Consider the following 16,807-nt stretch of genomic DNA (forward strand, 5'->3'; position numbering starts at 1 on the left):
CAGACGATCTACCATTTCACCAACAGCCAGATCATCCACACCTGCTCCACCATCTAGACTGACCACACCTGCTCCAGTATCTGGAAGACCTACCGTGCCACAAACACTTGCATCGTTGTTGCTGTAAGCCCAGATAAGGTCAAAGAAGGGCCACAGAAGGAAGGCTTTCCTGTTGATTCCAAAATAAACTGCACTGAAGTCCTTTGCTTTCAGATTGAAACACACCTAGGTACGGTTTATGGAGTAGTGAGATTTTTGGACAGAGATGTTTGGCAAAGCTAATACCTTCACACAAGAACATGTCCAGGTAACACAGGTGCTTGAGTGTGCAGATTATTATTATTTTTTTTTTAGAAATGTGGAAATGGATCTGTTGTCTGTTTGGGTGGTTGCCATCTAGGACCCAAGGTGGTTCCATGGTGCTGTGGATGCAGCACCAGACTTGACTTGATTTTGGTTTTGATGCTTTCTGTCTTCCTGTATAGTTGAAAGACCTGAATCCTAACTGGTGACCAAAGAGAATAAGTGGATGTCTTCAGTACTAGAGAAATCCTTGGGTTTCACTGGAATCACTTTGTGTCAAGTTACTGGTGACTTAAGGACTTGAGGTGTACTACTTGACATTTTGACCACATATGGAGTTTGCCTGAGCATGAGCCAGTGTGGACATTAATCAGTGTTAAAGACCCCAACAACTGGAAAAGGCAAAAAAGGGGCCAGGCCTTCACCTGGGTATGGCAGATTGATGACTACTTTTGGGAGATGGAGATGGACCGGTTGTCTGCCTGGGTGGTTCTGTAGTGTGGTTGATGTGGTGACACGTGACGCAACCACATTATGCCAAGTCTGACCCAGCCTACTTGCAGAAAGTGTTGGGTGACGCTGTGATTAGTGCCTATGCACATTGAAATGACTTTCTAGAATTAATGTGTCAAGAAACCTAAAAAGAAAAAAAATGCTGTAGTTTGTAGAGATTGTAGAAATGTAAATAAATATGTAGAGCATGTTGAGTTCCCCCCAACTAATATTGGCATATCAAATCAATTTTATTTATATAGCGCCAAATCACAACAAACAGTTGCCCCAAGGCGCTTTATATTGTAAGGCAAAAGCCATACAATAATTACAGAAAAACCCCAACGGTCAATGTTAGGCAATCAAGGAGAGTGGTCCCGGAGCCGAGGCTGTGCATGGAGGCGAGACCCACCAGATCTAACTGGTAATGCTCCACCTCCCGCACACTCCGGCTCCTTCCCCCACAGCGAGGTGACGTTCCACACCCCAAGAGCTAGCCCCTGCCGCCCGGGTCTGGTCCGTTGAGGCCCTCGACTTTCACAGCCACCCAAAGGATAGGACGATGAATTGCTTACTCCGTGTAGGGAATACGGCCTTGCCCCAAGTAAAGGAGTTCAAGTACCTTGGGGTGTTGTTCATGAGTGAGGGGACGATGGAGCATGAGATTGGCCGGAGAATCGGCGCAGCAGGGGCGGTATTGCATTCGCTCTGCCATACTGTTGTGACAAAAAGGGAGCTGACCCAAAAGGCGAAGTTCTCGATCTACTGGTCAATCTTCGTTCCTACTCTAACCTATGGTCATGAGTGTTGGGTCATCGCGTGCACAAGCGGCCGAAATGGGCTTCCTCAGGAGGGTGGCTGGTGTCTCCCTTAGAGATAGGGTGAGAAGTTCAGTCATCCGTGGGAGGCTCGGAGTAGAGTCGCTGCTCCTTAGTGTTGAAAGGAGCCAGCTGAGGTGGTTCGGACATTTGGTAAGGATGCCTCCTGGGCGCCTCCCAAGGGAGGTGTTCCAGACACGTCTATCTGGGAGGAGACCCCACGGAAGACCCAGGACTAGGTGGAGAGATTATATCGCCACACTGGCCTGGGAACGCCTCGGGATCCCCCAGTCAGAGGTGGTCAATGTGGTACAGGAAAGGGAAGTCTGGGGTCCCCTGCTGGAGCTGTTGCCCCAGTGACCCGAACCCAGAAAAGTGGTTGAAGATGAGATAAAATGTTATTATACACTTATACAGCAGTTCTGAATACACAACCCAGTCTTGTGGTTATTCTTGAATATGTCCTTAAACATGCATTTGTGTCAGTCCATAATGGTGTTGGTGATTGGTCTTTATACCGCAGTGCCACTATTGAATTCCACGTGAGCCAGTTTGGGGGTTTTCCCCGATGTGTCCTGTTCACCATTGCTTTGATTCTCCTGTGTTTTCTCTCCTCCCTTGTCTTTCTTCTCATCAGTGCTCCTGTCAGACCAAAAAACATATAACAACGTCACTAAAGTCTTCTTCGCCTGACCACCTGTGTGTCTTCCTGCAGTACTATTGGCCTTACTTTTTCTTGAAGAGCTTCTTGAAAGAGCTCCTGAAGCCTCCTTTGTCCTGCTTCCGACTCCTCTCACTGAAGGGGGTGTGGTTATTCTCCTCTGTCTCATCCATCTGCTTTGACTCGTCTCCCCATGAGTGGAATGCAGAGTCCTGCTGGTGTTTAAGACTATATTATGAGTGCCTTCAAGATTTCACACGTTAATGCGTCCAAAGGACAGTTCCAGGGTCTTAAAAACTCTAAAAGTGTTGAATGGGACTCTGTGTCACTGGGACATTGATGCTGAGTAAACAAGGACATAGGTTCACAAAGAAGAACAACAAAAGAATATGAGTGGTATTATTTGTGAAGATAAAAGTAAACTAATAATATCTTTGTTAGTTCCTTTGGTTCCTATATGGAGGAGTTATAGGAATTGTTCCATGTGTGTCTGTGGCCTTCACTGCCCAATTCCTCAACACCAAATCATGGTAGAAGAAGGATAAGTGAGATGTCTTCATCTTCCAACCCTCTCCATCAGCTCTTAGGCTTCTTGATCTCAAAGGCATAGGATCCAGAGATATGAGTGTCACTGCTCAGATATGGCAACCTCGCAACAAATCACCACATACAGATATATTTCTGATGGGTCAGTCCAGGAAGTCATTCAAAGGCTGGATTTTAGTTTGGATCCAGGACAATTACAAATCCAGACACCGATCTTCTCAAGGACTGTAGTCAGAGTATCTTGATTCTGCAAAGATTACACCATTGTCTGCAAAGTTGAGGTCAGCAAACATTTACATGCCGACAAAGGCACCAAAGTTGCTGGTCTCCACAAAACTTACCCAACAATTTAAGGCATAAGGTCTGTAGGAAAAGGGGTTTGGCATTGAGCTTGAGACCAGCAGAGCCTCTGTTCAAATCCCAGTTAGACCAGAATATCACCTAGGGCCTTTGGGCAAGGATCTCAATCCCCAAGCTGCTCCCAGTGCATGGCAGTCTGAGGAATCATTGTAGAGAGAAATGCAGTCCATTTACTATTTATGCGCCTGTTGCAATCCGTAGTTGTGAGACTTGGGTGCTAATCAGTGACCTAAGGTGACACCAAGATAACATCGACATTTTGGTCCAATCTTTTTAAATTTCTTATCACAGTTGGGCTGAATAAAGCCGAACTCGTGGTCAAACGTGTCAATTTCTCCTAATTACAAACTTGACCAGTCTGTGAGGTCACGGCTCTGTTTCTCAGTTGGAATTTTTTCCGGATCAGGAAGCGTTCTCAGCCCCTTGTTACAGCTCAGCTTGGTGAGGTATATTTACTGACCTTTCAAATTTCACCATCACATATGATGAAACATTGGGCATAATTTCATCCATTACAGGAATTGTTGATGGTGTTGCAGTTCAAACGCCAGTAGCAATGGTGCAATCCACTGACAAAATGGTAGCACACTGTTGTGTAAAGTTTCATTTGATATTCAGCTACATGTATCTTCAGGACAGGTTGACCAGTTTGTTAACTGAGGTTTCTAATGTCAAAAGTAAAAACTGTAGATTTAAAAACAATGGATGGAGATCGGAGCTTCACAGAATGCCTTAGAAATGTAGATTTTTAAAAGTTTCCAGAGGGGCATGTCCCTTCACCCTCTTGTACCTTCAGTACACCCAACCAAGTCACACCTGCCCCTTCACCAGAAGCTAAATCCTCTCCTTTTAGCCCCAATGTTGACTTATGATCTTCTTCAGGGTACTAATTGACAGTTGACACTAATCAATTACACTAACAACGTTTTCTGATATTGTTGTTGAAAATGTAGCAGTTGGTCTCTGGCAGGGCAGTTAGGTCAGTAAAATTCTTCAGAAGAGCAATCGTCTCCTTCAGCTCACCTTACTTTCACACTGGCTAGCTTGAAGTGAGCGATGTTGACTGCGTCGCATCAATGGAGCATCATCTGGAGACCCTCTGAGTAGTCTGTTGTAACCATTTCTTTGGCTCCTGCTGTTGCTGTCGACCTCGTGTTTTGTTGTCATGTTCGCTGGTCCTGTATAGTACGACATTGGGGGAGCTTTGGGGCATTTCACAAAAGCAATGTCAATGGAGGAATCGGAAGAGGCAGTGGAGCAGTGGTCATAAAGATGGACATCTCCAAGAGATCCACCACCATCTCTGAATAAGCTCTCTGTGCCCAGACCTTCTGGAGGGGGGAGGAACTCTCCAACTGCCTCGGCCAGAGCAGTGCCAGGTGCAATGTGCCGGAAATCTGTGGGTCTGGAGATCAGATAATGCTGGGATGATGATGTGAACGTCTCAGCAACGTTGCTCTCTGGGATGCTGTCAAGACCTGAAAACCAGAGTGGTTTGTTGAGGCAGCGGCATAATTATCATGGCATAATTATCAACGTAACTACAAAGTCTACAGATATCAGACACTTTGGAGCCAAGATGTTTATAATGGTTGACCCAGAGCTCTGAGGGTATTTGTTTGGTTTAGGGGAGGTGATGGTTTTGTGGCATTGGGCTTGAGACCAGATAATCCTCGGTTCAAATCCCAGCCTGACCGGAAAATCACCAAGGGCCCTTGGGCAAGGTCCTTAATTCCCTAGTTGCTCCCGGTGTGTCGTGAGCACCTTTTATGGCAGCACCCTCACATCGGGGTGAATGTGAGACATTATTTGTGAAGTGCTTTGAGCGTCTGATGCAGATGGAAAAGCGCTATATAAATGCAGTCCATTTGGACAATGTTCCCCAAAGTTAAGCAGTTTGAGTTTTAGGGCCTTGCTTGCAGACACTTCAACACTTGGCAAATCGGGAGCTGAGCCAAGTGACCCTTCAGGTGCCTGAAGCTAGATCCACCCCTGAATATTAAAATAAATCAGATATTTTAGGTTGTCATCTGTAAAGTACAAAACCTAAACCATCTGCTGACCTCTGACGAAATTAATCAAGTGTCTAAGATTAGCTGGATGTATTCCATAATCACAACAAAGGTTCCAGCTCCACATATTCCTACTTTGTCCCTCAGGCCATCAGACTGTTCAACTCCTCACTTGAGGGGAGGAGGAGTAACAGGAAGGCAGAGGACGGGAATGAGAGGAACAGTAGTAGCCAGTAAACCAGTAGCGAGCAGTATTTCTGGTATTTACATTTGTTTATTTATATTTATATTTCCAAATTGTTTGTTTGTTTTTTGTTTTTTTGTTTTTTACTTTCACTTTTGATACTCTGTGTGCTTCTTATCCTGTGTGCTGCTATACAATGCTGCTGGAACCTCAATTTCACTGAGTCTTCCCAAGGGATTAATAAAGTTCCATCTAATCTAATCTAATGTAATATTCACAATGTTGCACAAATTTACTTTCTAATTCCTCCTGTGATTTTTGCCTAAGCTCCAGTTACCAGGAGGGATCTGGTTTAAAACCCGGTGCTAAAGTGTTCACCACCTCCAGTGCTCACAAAACTAATTTCTGACAATAAAACAAAGCGTGTCTAAGACCTGACCTGTTTTTTGTGAGTCCAGGTTGGCACTGAAGAGCTGGAGTTGTGAGGGCCACTCCGAATCGTAACGGTGAGGGTCAAAGTCCAGGTTCCGATTCCCATCCCAATTGTGGAAGTGACAAGATGGAATCTGTTCCAGGAGATGATGTTTGCTCCTTTTCACCTTGTTACCATGCTCTCTAGCAAGGATTTATTTTTTTTTTGAAGGCAAACATGTAGAGCAGAGAATAAAGGAGATGCGTTGAGGAACCGCCGATTGTTGCCGTGAGAACTTACAAAGACACATTCATCCTCTGAATAGGGTACACCTGTGCAACTGGAAGTTCAGAAGCCTATAACAGGAGAGACACTGAATAGGACGACAATCTCCACAAATCTAATGTAGTAATTTCCTATCAAGTAAGCGGAACAGAAAATTATTCCAGAAAACTGACAGGACCAACCTCCTGCTAACAGCTTCTACTACAACCCTTGAAATCCCGCTAGAAGCCACAGAGATGCAACACTCAGCTATGAATGGCGTTGCTGACAGGATGCGATAGTTGACCATGTGATCCGAGGTACAAGGGAAGGTTTGTCCTGTTTAATTGTATCTATGACCTCAGCACAAGGTCAAAGTATGGTGGGAAGATATGTAGCAAGGTGCGTACCAAAATATATTTTTGGCACTATAAGTCCCATTTATTTTTTAAATGTATATTTCACAAAAATCCAAGAATAGAGATTTTGTAACAATCTGGAAAGATGATTCAGTCACACACTCGTCTAAACAATATAGGCTAAATATCTTGGTATGTTCTTGGTACATTTAAGCATTAGAACCTTCACAAAGAGCTGGAACTTCATGAAGAACCATTGCATCCTGCAGGCAACAACAATTTATGCCCGAGTGACATGCCTCTGTAGTATTTGGAGGGATTCCAAAGCCAAGACTTCTCGCTTTTGACACCAATGCTCTCCCAGCTCAACCAAAAGGTAATCGCCAGTAGCCGAGCTAGCAGGAACGTATTTCAGTCTGGAATACACCTTGATACTTAACCTTTCTACCACCAGATGTTTGCCCTTGCATAAAATTTTATACATTTTACAAATCCCATATTTCTTGCTCTTGAATGACTTTGGGATCTTTAGAAATTCCCTGATGGCTGATTAGCAGCATCTTACTATTTAAGACTGGACTCTACATCTGTCTAGTACGCTACTTTGGATTGGGGAGGATCCACTGGTCCTAACCTGTTTATATTATTTGATGGTGTATATTACAACCCAAATCTGATTTTAAAGTTCACAAATAAATGTGATACTTTCAAATAGCTAACAAACCAGATCCAGTTTTGTTCAATTTACAAAAATAAAGCACATGATTCTGTTGACATACACCATGAATCGCCTTTAATTGTACTGTTGTTGAAAATCAACAAATAATGTTAATTCCATCCATCCATCCATTTTCTTCTGCTTTATCCGGAGTCAGGTCGCGGGGGCAGCAGCTCAAGCAAAGCAATTCACCATAATTAAATGTTTTTTTAATTGTTCCACTTTTGTAACATTACTTAACCTACTTTAGTGCAACATATAGCCTACCATGAATGTAAAAACAACTTCAACATGCTCTCCTTAATAGTAGGACTAGGACTAGTGGACCCTTGGACTAGTGGACTCTAGGACTGGTGGGAAGTTCCCCTTTGGATTAACAACAACTCTCATACCTTTGACCTCCAAAATCACATGTAAATCAGATTTTTTTTTTTCCTTCTTCAAATGTCTGAACTTGTTTGCTGTTCATTACAGTTTGTTGAAGTTGCTAGCAGCATGTCATGGCGGTTTTGATTTGCAGCCATGTGGAAGGGGTATATGATCGATGGTTGCAGGTGGGATGCAGCCTGGAAGTACTTACAGCATCGAGCAGCTGGTTGGATATGGTGACCCAACACTGTTGCCTTGCAGGCCACTTTCTGTCTTCAGCATTTGTATCGTGGAAGACCTGCACAGTGTGCCAAACACACGAGTCCTCTGTCAGGTTGGCGGTCAGATGCACATGTTTTAAGTCTCGGTGTAGTTTTTGTTGGAATTCTGACCTCTTTGCCTCCTTGTGTCTGTGCAGCAGCAGGTCCTGGTTGTGCTGCAGGAGGTGGTGATACTGATCCATGAACGACTTGAACTGATGGCTGCAAACCAACAGGAGGTAATAGTCAGGGTGCTCTGGTTCCGTTTGCCTCAGTAGTCCCTGCACACGGACACGGTTTTATTTGCATTTTCCAGATGTTGCCAGCCTTGGGCAGTCAGTGTTTGTGTTCTGAGTTTTGAACCAACCTGTAAGAGCAGCAGGTACTCTGGGATTCTCTGAACCGGCTGGAGGAGCAGAGTGTGGAGGGAGAGTTTGGACTCATCTCCCACTATGTCATTCTGATCAACACATCATACAGCCAATCAGGTTGAGAGGACAGTACAGGTGATCGACAGGAAAGACAGAAGAGGTACACGACTTATCACAAGCAGTTTATGTGATGCCTTTATTTGACTGCAGTTGAGTGTACGGCTGTTCCCTCTGCCATTAGATATTATTCAGGGTTGGGTAGGTTACTTTGAAAGAATACATGTGGATTACATGTATGTATGTACATACATTTGGATTACTTGTAATCTGATTACTTTTGGATTACATTTCAAAGTAATCCTACCCAACCCTGTATATTATATATAGATGTTATATTAGCTCCAGCTTTTCAAGACCAAAACCAAGTTTCCCTCCTCGGCCACTCCTCCCCAACCCTCCCTTTGCCACATCAAGTACAAAGAATGACAGTTGGAGCCTTTTAACAGGTCAAACGGCTCACAAAATGGGAAAAGCCAGACATTATAATTGGAGTTTGATTGCATTGTTGGTCAGGGGCATTTTAAGTTAAGTACTTGAATGTGTTTTTTGGAGAAATTTCTGGAAAGTCACTATGAACATCTTGAATGCAACAGCTATACATTGAGTATTACTGTCATCCTATTACAGGGCAGGACTCATGCACTAGATGTGTAGATGTGTGAATGTGATGCGCTAAAGAAGGGGCCAAAAAGCTCGGATAATGACACGCAGAGGGAATGTTGCATCATTCACTGCATAGGATGTTATTACACCACTAATTCTTTCCATAGAAAATAGTTGTTGGCTGCATTATTAATGTTAAATATTCACTTAGAGCAGTTTTAAACCTGGTGTTTATCCATCTGGATGGGCCGATCAGCCTGGACTCTATAAATTGTTGAAGAGATGCCCTTTGGAACCAGAGTTAACCACTCCTGTTTTCAATTACAGTGAGGAAAATAAGTATTTGAACACCCTGCGATTTTGCAAGTTGTATATTACTGCTGCAAATAAATATTTGATCCCCTACCAACCAGCAAGAATTCTGGCTCACACAGACCTGTTAATTTTTCTTTAAGAAGCCCTCTTATTCTGCACTCTTTACCTGTATTAATTGCACCTGTTTGAACTTGTTACCTGTATAAAAGACACCTGTTCACACATTCAATCAATCATAGTCCAACCTGTCCACCATAGCCAAGACCAAAGAGCTGTCTAAGGACACCAGGGACAAAACTGTAGACCTGCACAAGGCTGGGATGGACTACAGGACAACAGGCAAGCAGAAGAAGTTTGGTAGAAGACAACAACTGTTATGATTATTTATTAGAAAGTGGAAGAAACACAAGCTGACTGTCAATCTCCCTCGGTCTGGGATTCCATGCAAGATCTCACTTTGTGGGGTAAGGATGATTCTGAGAAAGCTCAGAACAACACAGGAGGACCTGGTCAATGATCTGAAGAGAGCTGGGACCACAGTCACAAAGAGTACATTAGTAACACATGATGCTGTCATGGTTTAAAATCCTGCAGGGCAGCAAGGTCCCCCTGCTCAAACCAGCACATGTCCAGACCCATTTGAAGTTCACCAGTGACCATCTGGATGATCCAGAGGAGGCATGGGAGAAGGTCATGTGGTCAGATGAGACCAGAATAGAGGTTTTTGGAATCAACTCCACTTACCATGTTTAGAGGATGAGAACAACCCCAAGAAAACCATCCCAACCGTGAAGCATGGGGGTGGAAACATCATACTCTGGGGGTGCTCTTCTGCAAAGGGGACAGGACGATTCCACCGTATTGAAGGGAGGATGGATATATATTGCGGGATTTTGGCAAAAAAAAACCTCCTTCCCTCAATAAGAGCATTGAAGATGGGTCATGGCTAGGTCTACCAGCATGACAATGACCCCAAACACACAGCCAGGGCAACTAAGGAGGGGCTCTGTAAGAAGCATTTCAAGGTCCTGGAGTGGCCTGGCCAGTCTCCAGACCTGAACTCAATAGAAAATCTTTGGAGGGAGCTGAAACTCCAAACCTGAAAGATTTGGAGAAGATCTGTATGGAGGAGTGGACCAAAATCCCTGCTGCAGTGTGTGAAAACCTGGTGACAAACTACAGGAAACGTTTGACCACTGTAATTGCAAACAAAGGCTACTGTACCAAATATTAACACTTATTTGCAGCAGTAACATACAAATAAATTATTTAAAAAATCATACATTGTGATTTCCGGATTTTTTTTTTTTTTTTAGATTATGTCTGTCACAGTGGACATGCACCCAAGATGAAAATTTCAGACCCCTCCATGATTTCTAAGTGGAAGAACTTGCAAAACCGCATGGTGTTCAAATACTTATTGTCCTCACTGTAATTACAAGCCAAGCTACGAGCAACAAGCTAAAGTTTGGATTTTTTTTTCCCACATATTTGACCTCAAGCTTTATTTGTACTTTTCAGTGTTGAATCTTAACTATAATTCATCATGTCACTTATCCTGTTGGATTTCATGTCATTTAATGTTACCTCAAAGAGGGTGGAGGATTTGGCACCGCTGGAGGTCAACATGGTGACAACTGCCAAACAGTTAGGAAGCTCCTTCAGGTAGGAAACGTAAAAGTCCAGGAAATCACTCTGGAGGGGGAAATGGACAAAAAGTGTGTGGTTATGGACATTTGCATGTGTCGTCCACATATTCTACTTCTCCATTGTGACTGGCTTAACCTCACATGACTCTCATCATGTGGCTGGACACTGAAGAACTCACACAATGAACAAGCAAATGCCCATCCGATACACAAACAAACACCCAAACAGACAAACCTGCTTCTTTGTAGCTCTGAAGCAGTTTATTTTCAAACTGCAACTTGTGAGTTCTGTGGACACGAGACGTTTTCCGACACGTGACTTGAACAGTTTATGTTTCTGGTCTTTTTTTAATGGCTTGGAGTGTTGTTGTGGCAACTGTCTGTCCATTAATTGTAAATATTTGACAAGAACCAATTAAGATGTGCTTGTAGTGTAAAGAAAAAATAACTCAAAAACAATATATCGTAATTCTTCAAATAAAAAAAACCACATAGTGTTAAATGATTAGACGCTTGAGAGCTTTGATGCAAATATTTAAGTAATATGCAGTAGATCTACTTACCTGCTGAACACTGCCACCTGCTAGATGATGAATGGATGATGAAAATTAAGAGCAGGTGCAGCTGAAGTTATTACATAGCATTTTAATTTCCGAAGTTTAGGTCTGGACGATCACTGCTGCTTGACTACTCGAGTAAGTCAATAAAATGCCAACTTTAAATGAAGTGTTCAAAAAAAAAAAAAAAAAAAAAGCCTGTAAGTTACCAAAACTACATGAACCGATTGTAGGTTTAAACGGAGACAATTTCTGTTTTAACAATTTACAGTTTGTAAGTGCAGTACAAATGTGCATCTGTCCAGCAGGGTTTTCTTCAGTGTGATCAGTGTGTTGTGGAGTCCACACACACTTGTTTATTTTGCATTCCACTTCTGTCTTTACCCCTTTGCTGGTGAGCCTCATGAATACATCTCCCATGATGCCTTGCCACTGGCATTTGAGCACCCGTTCCTGCAGCGTGTGGAGGAGTTGGAGATGCTGCTGGATAAGGAACCTCAGCGAGCTGGGAAATGGTCTGCAACCAATAACATTAAGAAAATGGCTTGATTTTCACTAATTTAATGCAAACATTTATTTCTTTTTCACACATCAAGCCATCTCCCATTGTGTTTGTGTGTGCTAAATTATTTCAATTGCAGGAATAAATTGGTTTATTACCCGAGGCCATCAAATATGGCCATTGGGTATTGCAAAGACTTTGCATCCATCCATCTGTCCATGCTCAGCATAGGTCCAGTCCTTTTACTGCTAGAGGCTTCAAATTCACAGGGAACATTCTTCAGACAGAGACCTTGGACAGATTCAGACTTCAAAGATCGCTAACCTTGACATATTTTAAGGGGTTAAAAAGTCACATTCTGTTCCCTTTTACCACGCCTAGGCTCCATTTCACATATTGGAAAGAAGATGCTCTTATCTTCTATCTCCTTTTCAATCCCAATCATGTTTATATATACTGTATGCATATGTATATGTGTACGTATGTGTGTGTATATATATATATATATATATATATATATATATATATATATATATATATGCACATATGCTTGTGTGTGTGTATATGGGTGATTCTTTAACTACGGGTACTATTGCCTTGTAAATGTAATTTCCACCACACCATTGCTTTACAATATAAAGCGCCTTGGGGCAACTGTTTTTGTGATTTGGCGCCATATACATGTGCTCTGATGTCACTGTTTATCTCCATAGAAACTACCCAAACAATCTTTCATACAAACTGTTTAAAGGGACATTACAGTGTTGTGGTGGAAATTACGGCAATAGTGTGGGACAACTATATTTTGTTTAAAAAAATCACAACAGTTGTATGACATTGAATACCCCAATTATGTTTTGATTATTTTACTGATATTTTATTCAGAGATATTTTAAAACATTAGAAAAAATATTTTTTTACCATTCATTTTTATCATTGAAGATCAAAAGTCTGGGTGTGGGACAAGCACAAAACGGCAATATTTGCATATAATGATGCTGAAAAAAGGTGAAAAAGTCATCATAGACTACTAGAACAAATTTCTTAAAACACTTTCATTGTAAAGATAACTATAAAAGTGTGAAATTTCCCCTTTTTTCTGTTTTTCATACAATATGATCAAAGGACATAATAAGTGCCTGTAGTCTAAGAATCACCCATATATACATGTTCTATTTCTACCTCATTTTCTCAAGTATTATTATTATTGCTTATCTTGCACACGCTGTTTGATGAACATTTTCCTCTACTTGCACCCACCCTGTGTGTTTTCTTAAGAGCTGACGTAACATGTGAATTTCTCCTTTGTAAGATCAGTAAAGTTTATCTTATTTTATCTTATCTTTTTTTTTTTTTTAATGGTGGGGGTGACAGCCAATCAGAGAAGAGCTGCACCGTGATGTCAGTGTCAGGTCTCTGCAAAACTGCTTTATTTATGTATTCATAGAACATGTTTCTCATATATTCTATAAAAGCTAGCAAGAAATAAATGCATCTAAAAATGAAAAAAATGTTTTTGGAATGTTATTAGTAAAAGAGTTCCCTCTGTGTCTCCTGGTGTTATTCAATTTATTTATTTCCTGCGTACCTCAAACTTGGTCTCGAGTTTAAAAATTGCCCCCTGATTGACTTTGGGTGTTTATTTTGAGGTACGCAGGAAATAAATAAATCAAATAACACCAGGAGACACAGAGGGAACTCTTTTACTAATAAAATCACTGCATGTGTTCCCAATAACCAAAGTACTATGAAGAATGATCCAAAATCTAAAGTGGATCAAACAGTAACTACAGAAGGTCAGAGAGGAGGACACGATAATGTTCATGAGGTGTAGAATATTAAAGCATGTAAATTATTTGGAAACGTTTCATCTTATTTCAAACAGAACGAAGAGCAATAAAAATATAAATAAGTACATTTTTTCTGCAACTGAAATAATTTTGCACAGCGGTTGTGTTTGTGTGTCTGTCGCCTCACCGTTTGTTCTTTGACATCAGCGCTTCAGAGCTGTTGAAGGAGATGTTGGCCTTCAGTAACAGAGACAGATGAGAGACGTAAACTCTCTCTGACTCCAGCAGCTCCAGAGCCGCTCTCTGCCGCATGTCTGCACACAACAACACAATACACAGTGCAAGGCTGCAGTTCCGCACAACTATACAGTACATTGGGAAAGTATTCGCTGTGGTTCACTTTTTATACATTTTGTTATCTTACCCCTTTATTCTAAAATGGATTAATTCATTTTTTCACTCAAAATTCTACACACAATATCCCATAATGAAAAAAAGGTGTTTTTTTGGGGGGGGGGGGGGGGGGGGTTAAAAAAAGATTTTTTGTTGTTGTTGTTGTTTGTTTTTAGATTTCTGCAAATGTATTAAAAAAACAAAACAAAAAACTAAGAAATCACATGTACATAAGTATTCACAGCCTTTGCCATGAAGCTCAAAATTGAGCTCAGGTGCATCCTGTTTCCACTGATCAGCCTTGAGATGTTTCTACAGCTTAATTGGAGTCCACCTGACAGGTGAGTCCACACACACCTGTCAACATATAAGGTCCCACAGTTGACAGTGCACGTCAGAGCACAAACCAAGCATGAAGTCAAAGGAATTGTCTGTAGACCTCCGAGGCAGGTTTGTCTCAAGGCACAAATCTGGGGAACGGTACAGAAACATTTCTGCTGCTTTGACGGTCCCAATGAGCACAGTGACCTCCATTATCTGTAAATGAAAGAAGTTCAGATCCACCAGCAATCTTCCTAGAGGTGGTCACCCTTCTACTGAGCGATCGGGGGACAAGGACCTTAGTCAGGGAGGTGACCAAGAACCCGATAGTCACTCTGTCAGAGCTGCAGCATTCCTCTGTAGAGAGAGGAGAACCTTCCAGAAGGACAACCATCTCTGCAGTAATCCACCATTCAGGCCTGTATGGTAGAGTGGCCAGACGGAAGCCACTCTTTAGTAAAAGCCACCTGGAGTTTACCAAACGGCACCTGAAGGAATCTCAGACCATGAAAAACAAAAATCTCTGCTCTAATGAATCAAAGATTGAACTCTTTGGCGTGAATGCCAGGCGTCATCTTTGGAGGAAACCAGGCACCATCCCTACAGTGAATCATGGTGGTGGCAGCATCAAGCTGTGGGAATGTTTTTCAGCAGAAGGAACTGGGAGACTAGTCAGGATTGAGGAAAAGATGAATGCAGCAATGTACAGAGACATCCTGGATGAAATCTGCTCCAGAGCACTCTTGGCCTCAGACTGAGGTGACGGTTCACCTTTCAGCAGGACAATGACCCTAAACACACAGCCAAGATATCAAAGGAGTGGCTTCAGGACAACTCTGTGAATGTTCTTGAGTGTCCCAGCCAGAGCCCAGACCTGAGTCTGAATGAACATCTCTGGAGAGATGTGAAAATGGCTGTGCACTGACACTCCACATGCAACCTGATTGAGCTTGAGAGGTGCTGCAAAGAGGAATGGACAAAACTGCCCAAAGATCGGTGCACCAAGCTTGTGGCATCATATTCAAGAAGATGTGAGGCTTTAATTGATGGCAAAGGTGCATCAACAAAGTATTGAGCAAAGGGTGTGAATACTTAAGTACACGTGATTTCTTAGATTTTTATTTTTTAATAAATTTAGAAAAATTAAAAAACAACTTTTTTCATGTTTTTCATGTAGAATTTTGTGGGAAAAACAGAAAGTACTCTATTTGGAATAAGGCTGTAGCACAAAAAAAATGTGGAAAAAGTGAAGGGCTGTGAATACTTTCCAGATGCACTGTACACAACAGTCCAGCGTGTTAGTTTGTGATACAATGCATTCCCTTGATTCTTCCTCCAACACATTTAAAATGATTTTTTTAATGTCAGAAAAGGATAAATGTGTCAACCAAAACCATGCATTGTTCAGACCATCAGACTTGTATGCATCACACCCTCGTTCAATGACAGCATGTTTTTCTGACAATTCTGTGTTGCAACAACTCATACATCAAATGTTAGCTGTGATGACATGATATCAAACTACATCTAGCAGTGTAGGAAAGTTTCCAAGACAATGCACAAAAAGCAAACAAGATGGGGCCGTGAACAGAACCTTGAGGGATGCCACAGAACAGACTCCTTGCCAAGAGCATGTGGTTGGTAGCTTAACTTCTCCACAGCTGTCCTAGACATACCCACTCACTTCCCAAGTTCATTTATTGGGGTATGGTAATGAATTATCATTTTGAAAAGTATCACTGAGCTCAGTAGTATTAGTTGAAGTAACAATGAAATCCTACTGTTTTCAGTTGGGCTGTTGATCATCTCATCTTTGCTGTTCCTCCTTTCACCCTGGGCTGGAGATTTGCACTCATAACCTGTGTGTCGCTGAGTCTCCTGCACAGATGTAAAGGCTACAACATGCACACAAAATTTTAATAACCCCACCCACCCTGATGGTATGCAAGCTGTAATTTACATCTGTAGAAAACTCACTCTGTGTGGATGCGGCACTTCTCTGGGGTGGAACAGTAGGTATCTGCCCGGCAAAAGAAGGCTGAACAACAGTGTTTTCTGATTGGCTCAACTCACAGGTGTTCTCCTTTCCTGATGTTGTCAGCACATCAGCCTCAAATTTCTTCCTGAGTTTAAATTGAATAAGAAGGGGGGTAAAAAGCCGACCTGTCAGCCAGAAAGCTCTGCTGAGATGTGAGAAATTAGAACTTTATTATAAACAATAGGTTATTTCTGTGAACCTGGTAAAAAGGCGTTGTGGTTTCATAAGTATTTGCAATATTAAAAATCATGCATCCTATCCCTCTTGGACTGAACAGGATGATGGTTTTTATGTTCAAAATACAACCCCAAATCAGAAAACCTGGGACAATATGGAAAATGCTAATAAAGAAACTGTGATGCTTATGTTTACTTTGGCTTCTGTTTCATGGTAGACAGTATGAACCCAGGATATTTCATGTTTTGTTTGTCATGGCTGCAGGAGAAGAGG

General features: G+C 41.9%; 1 protein-coding gene across 2 annotated transcripts in view; it reads right to left on the reverse strand.

Annotated features, from left to right (window-relative positions):
* Positions 1–1,939: 1,939 nt before the first annotated feature.
* The window catches only part of arhgef33 (Rho guanine nucleotide exchange factor (GEF) 33), a 29,052-nt gene continuing 14,184 nt past the window's right edge, over positions 1,940–16,807 (reverse strand). Inside the window, exons 5-16 of one of the 2 annotated variants that reach the window (XM_034185494.1) lie at positions 16,297–16,442; positions 16,101–16,214; positions 13,793–13,919; positions 11,698–11,830; positions 10,695–10,802; positions 8,126–8,218; positions 7,891–8,039; positions 7,710–7,796; positions 5,816–5,991; positions 4,204–4,658; positions 2,344–2,489; positions 1,940–2,255 (exon numbers count right to left, since the gene is read on the reverse strand). In XM_034185494.1, coding sequence (XP_034041385.1) covers positions 2,126–2,255; positions 2,344–2,489; positions 4,204–4,658; positions 5,816–5,991; positions 7,710–7,796; positions 7,891–8,039; positions 8,126–8,218; positions 10,695–10,802; positions 11,698–11,830; positions 13,793–13,919; positions 16,101–16,214; positions 16,297–16,442 — 1,864 coding nt within the window. In that variant the 3' untranslated portion in view covers positions 1,940–2,125. The remainder of the gene's footprint in view (positions 2,256–2,343; positions 2,490–4,203; positions 4,659–5,815; positions 5,992–7,709; positions 7,797–7,890; positions 8,040–8,125; positions 8,219–10,694; positions 10,803–11,697; positions 11,831–13,792; positions 13,920–16,100; positions 16,215–16,296; positions 16,443–16,807) is intronic. The other variant, XM_034185495.1, reaches the window with a different exon arrangement.

This window comes from Thalassophryne amazonica, chromosome 13 (genome assembly GCF_902500255.1).
Source record: "Thalassophryne amazonica chromosome 13, fThaAma1.1, whole genome shotgun sequence".
Taxonomy (NCBI): domain Eukaryota; kingdom Metazoa; phylum Chordata; class Actinopteri; order Batrachoidiformes; family Batrachoididae; genus Thalassophryne; species Thalassophryne amazonica.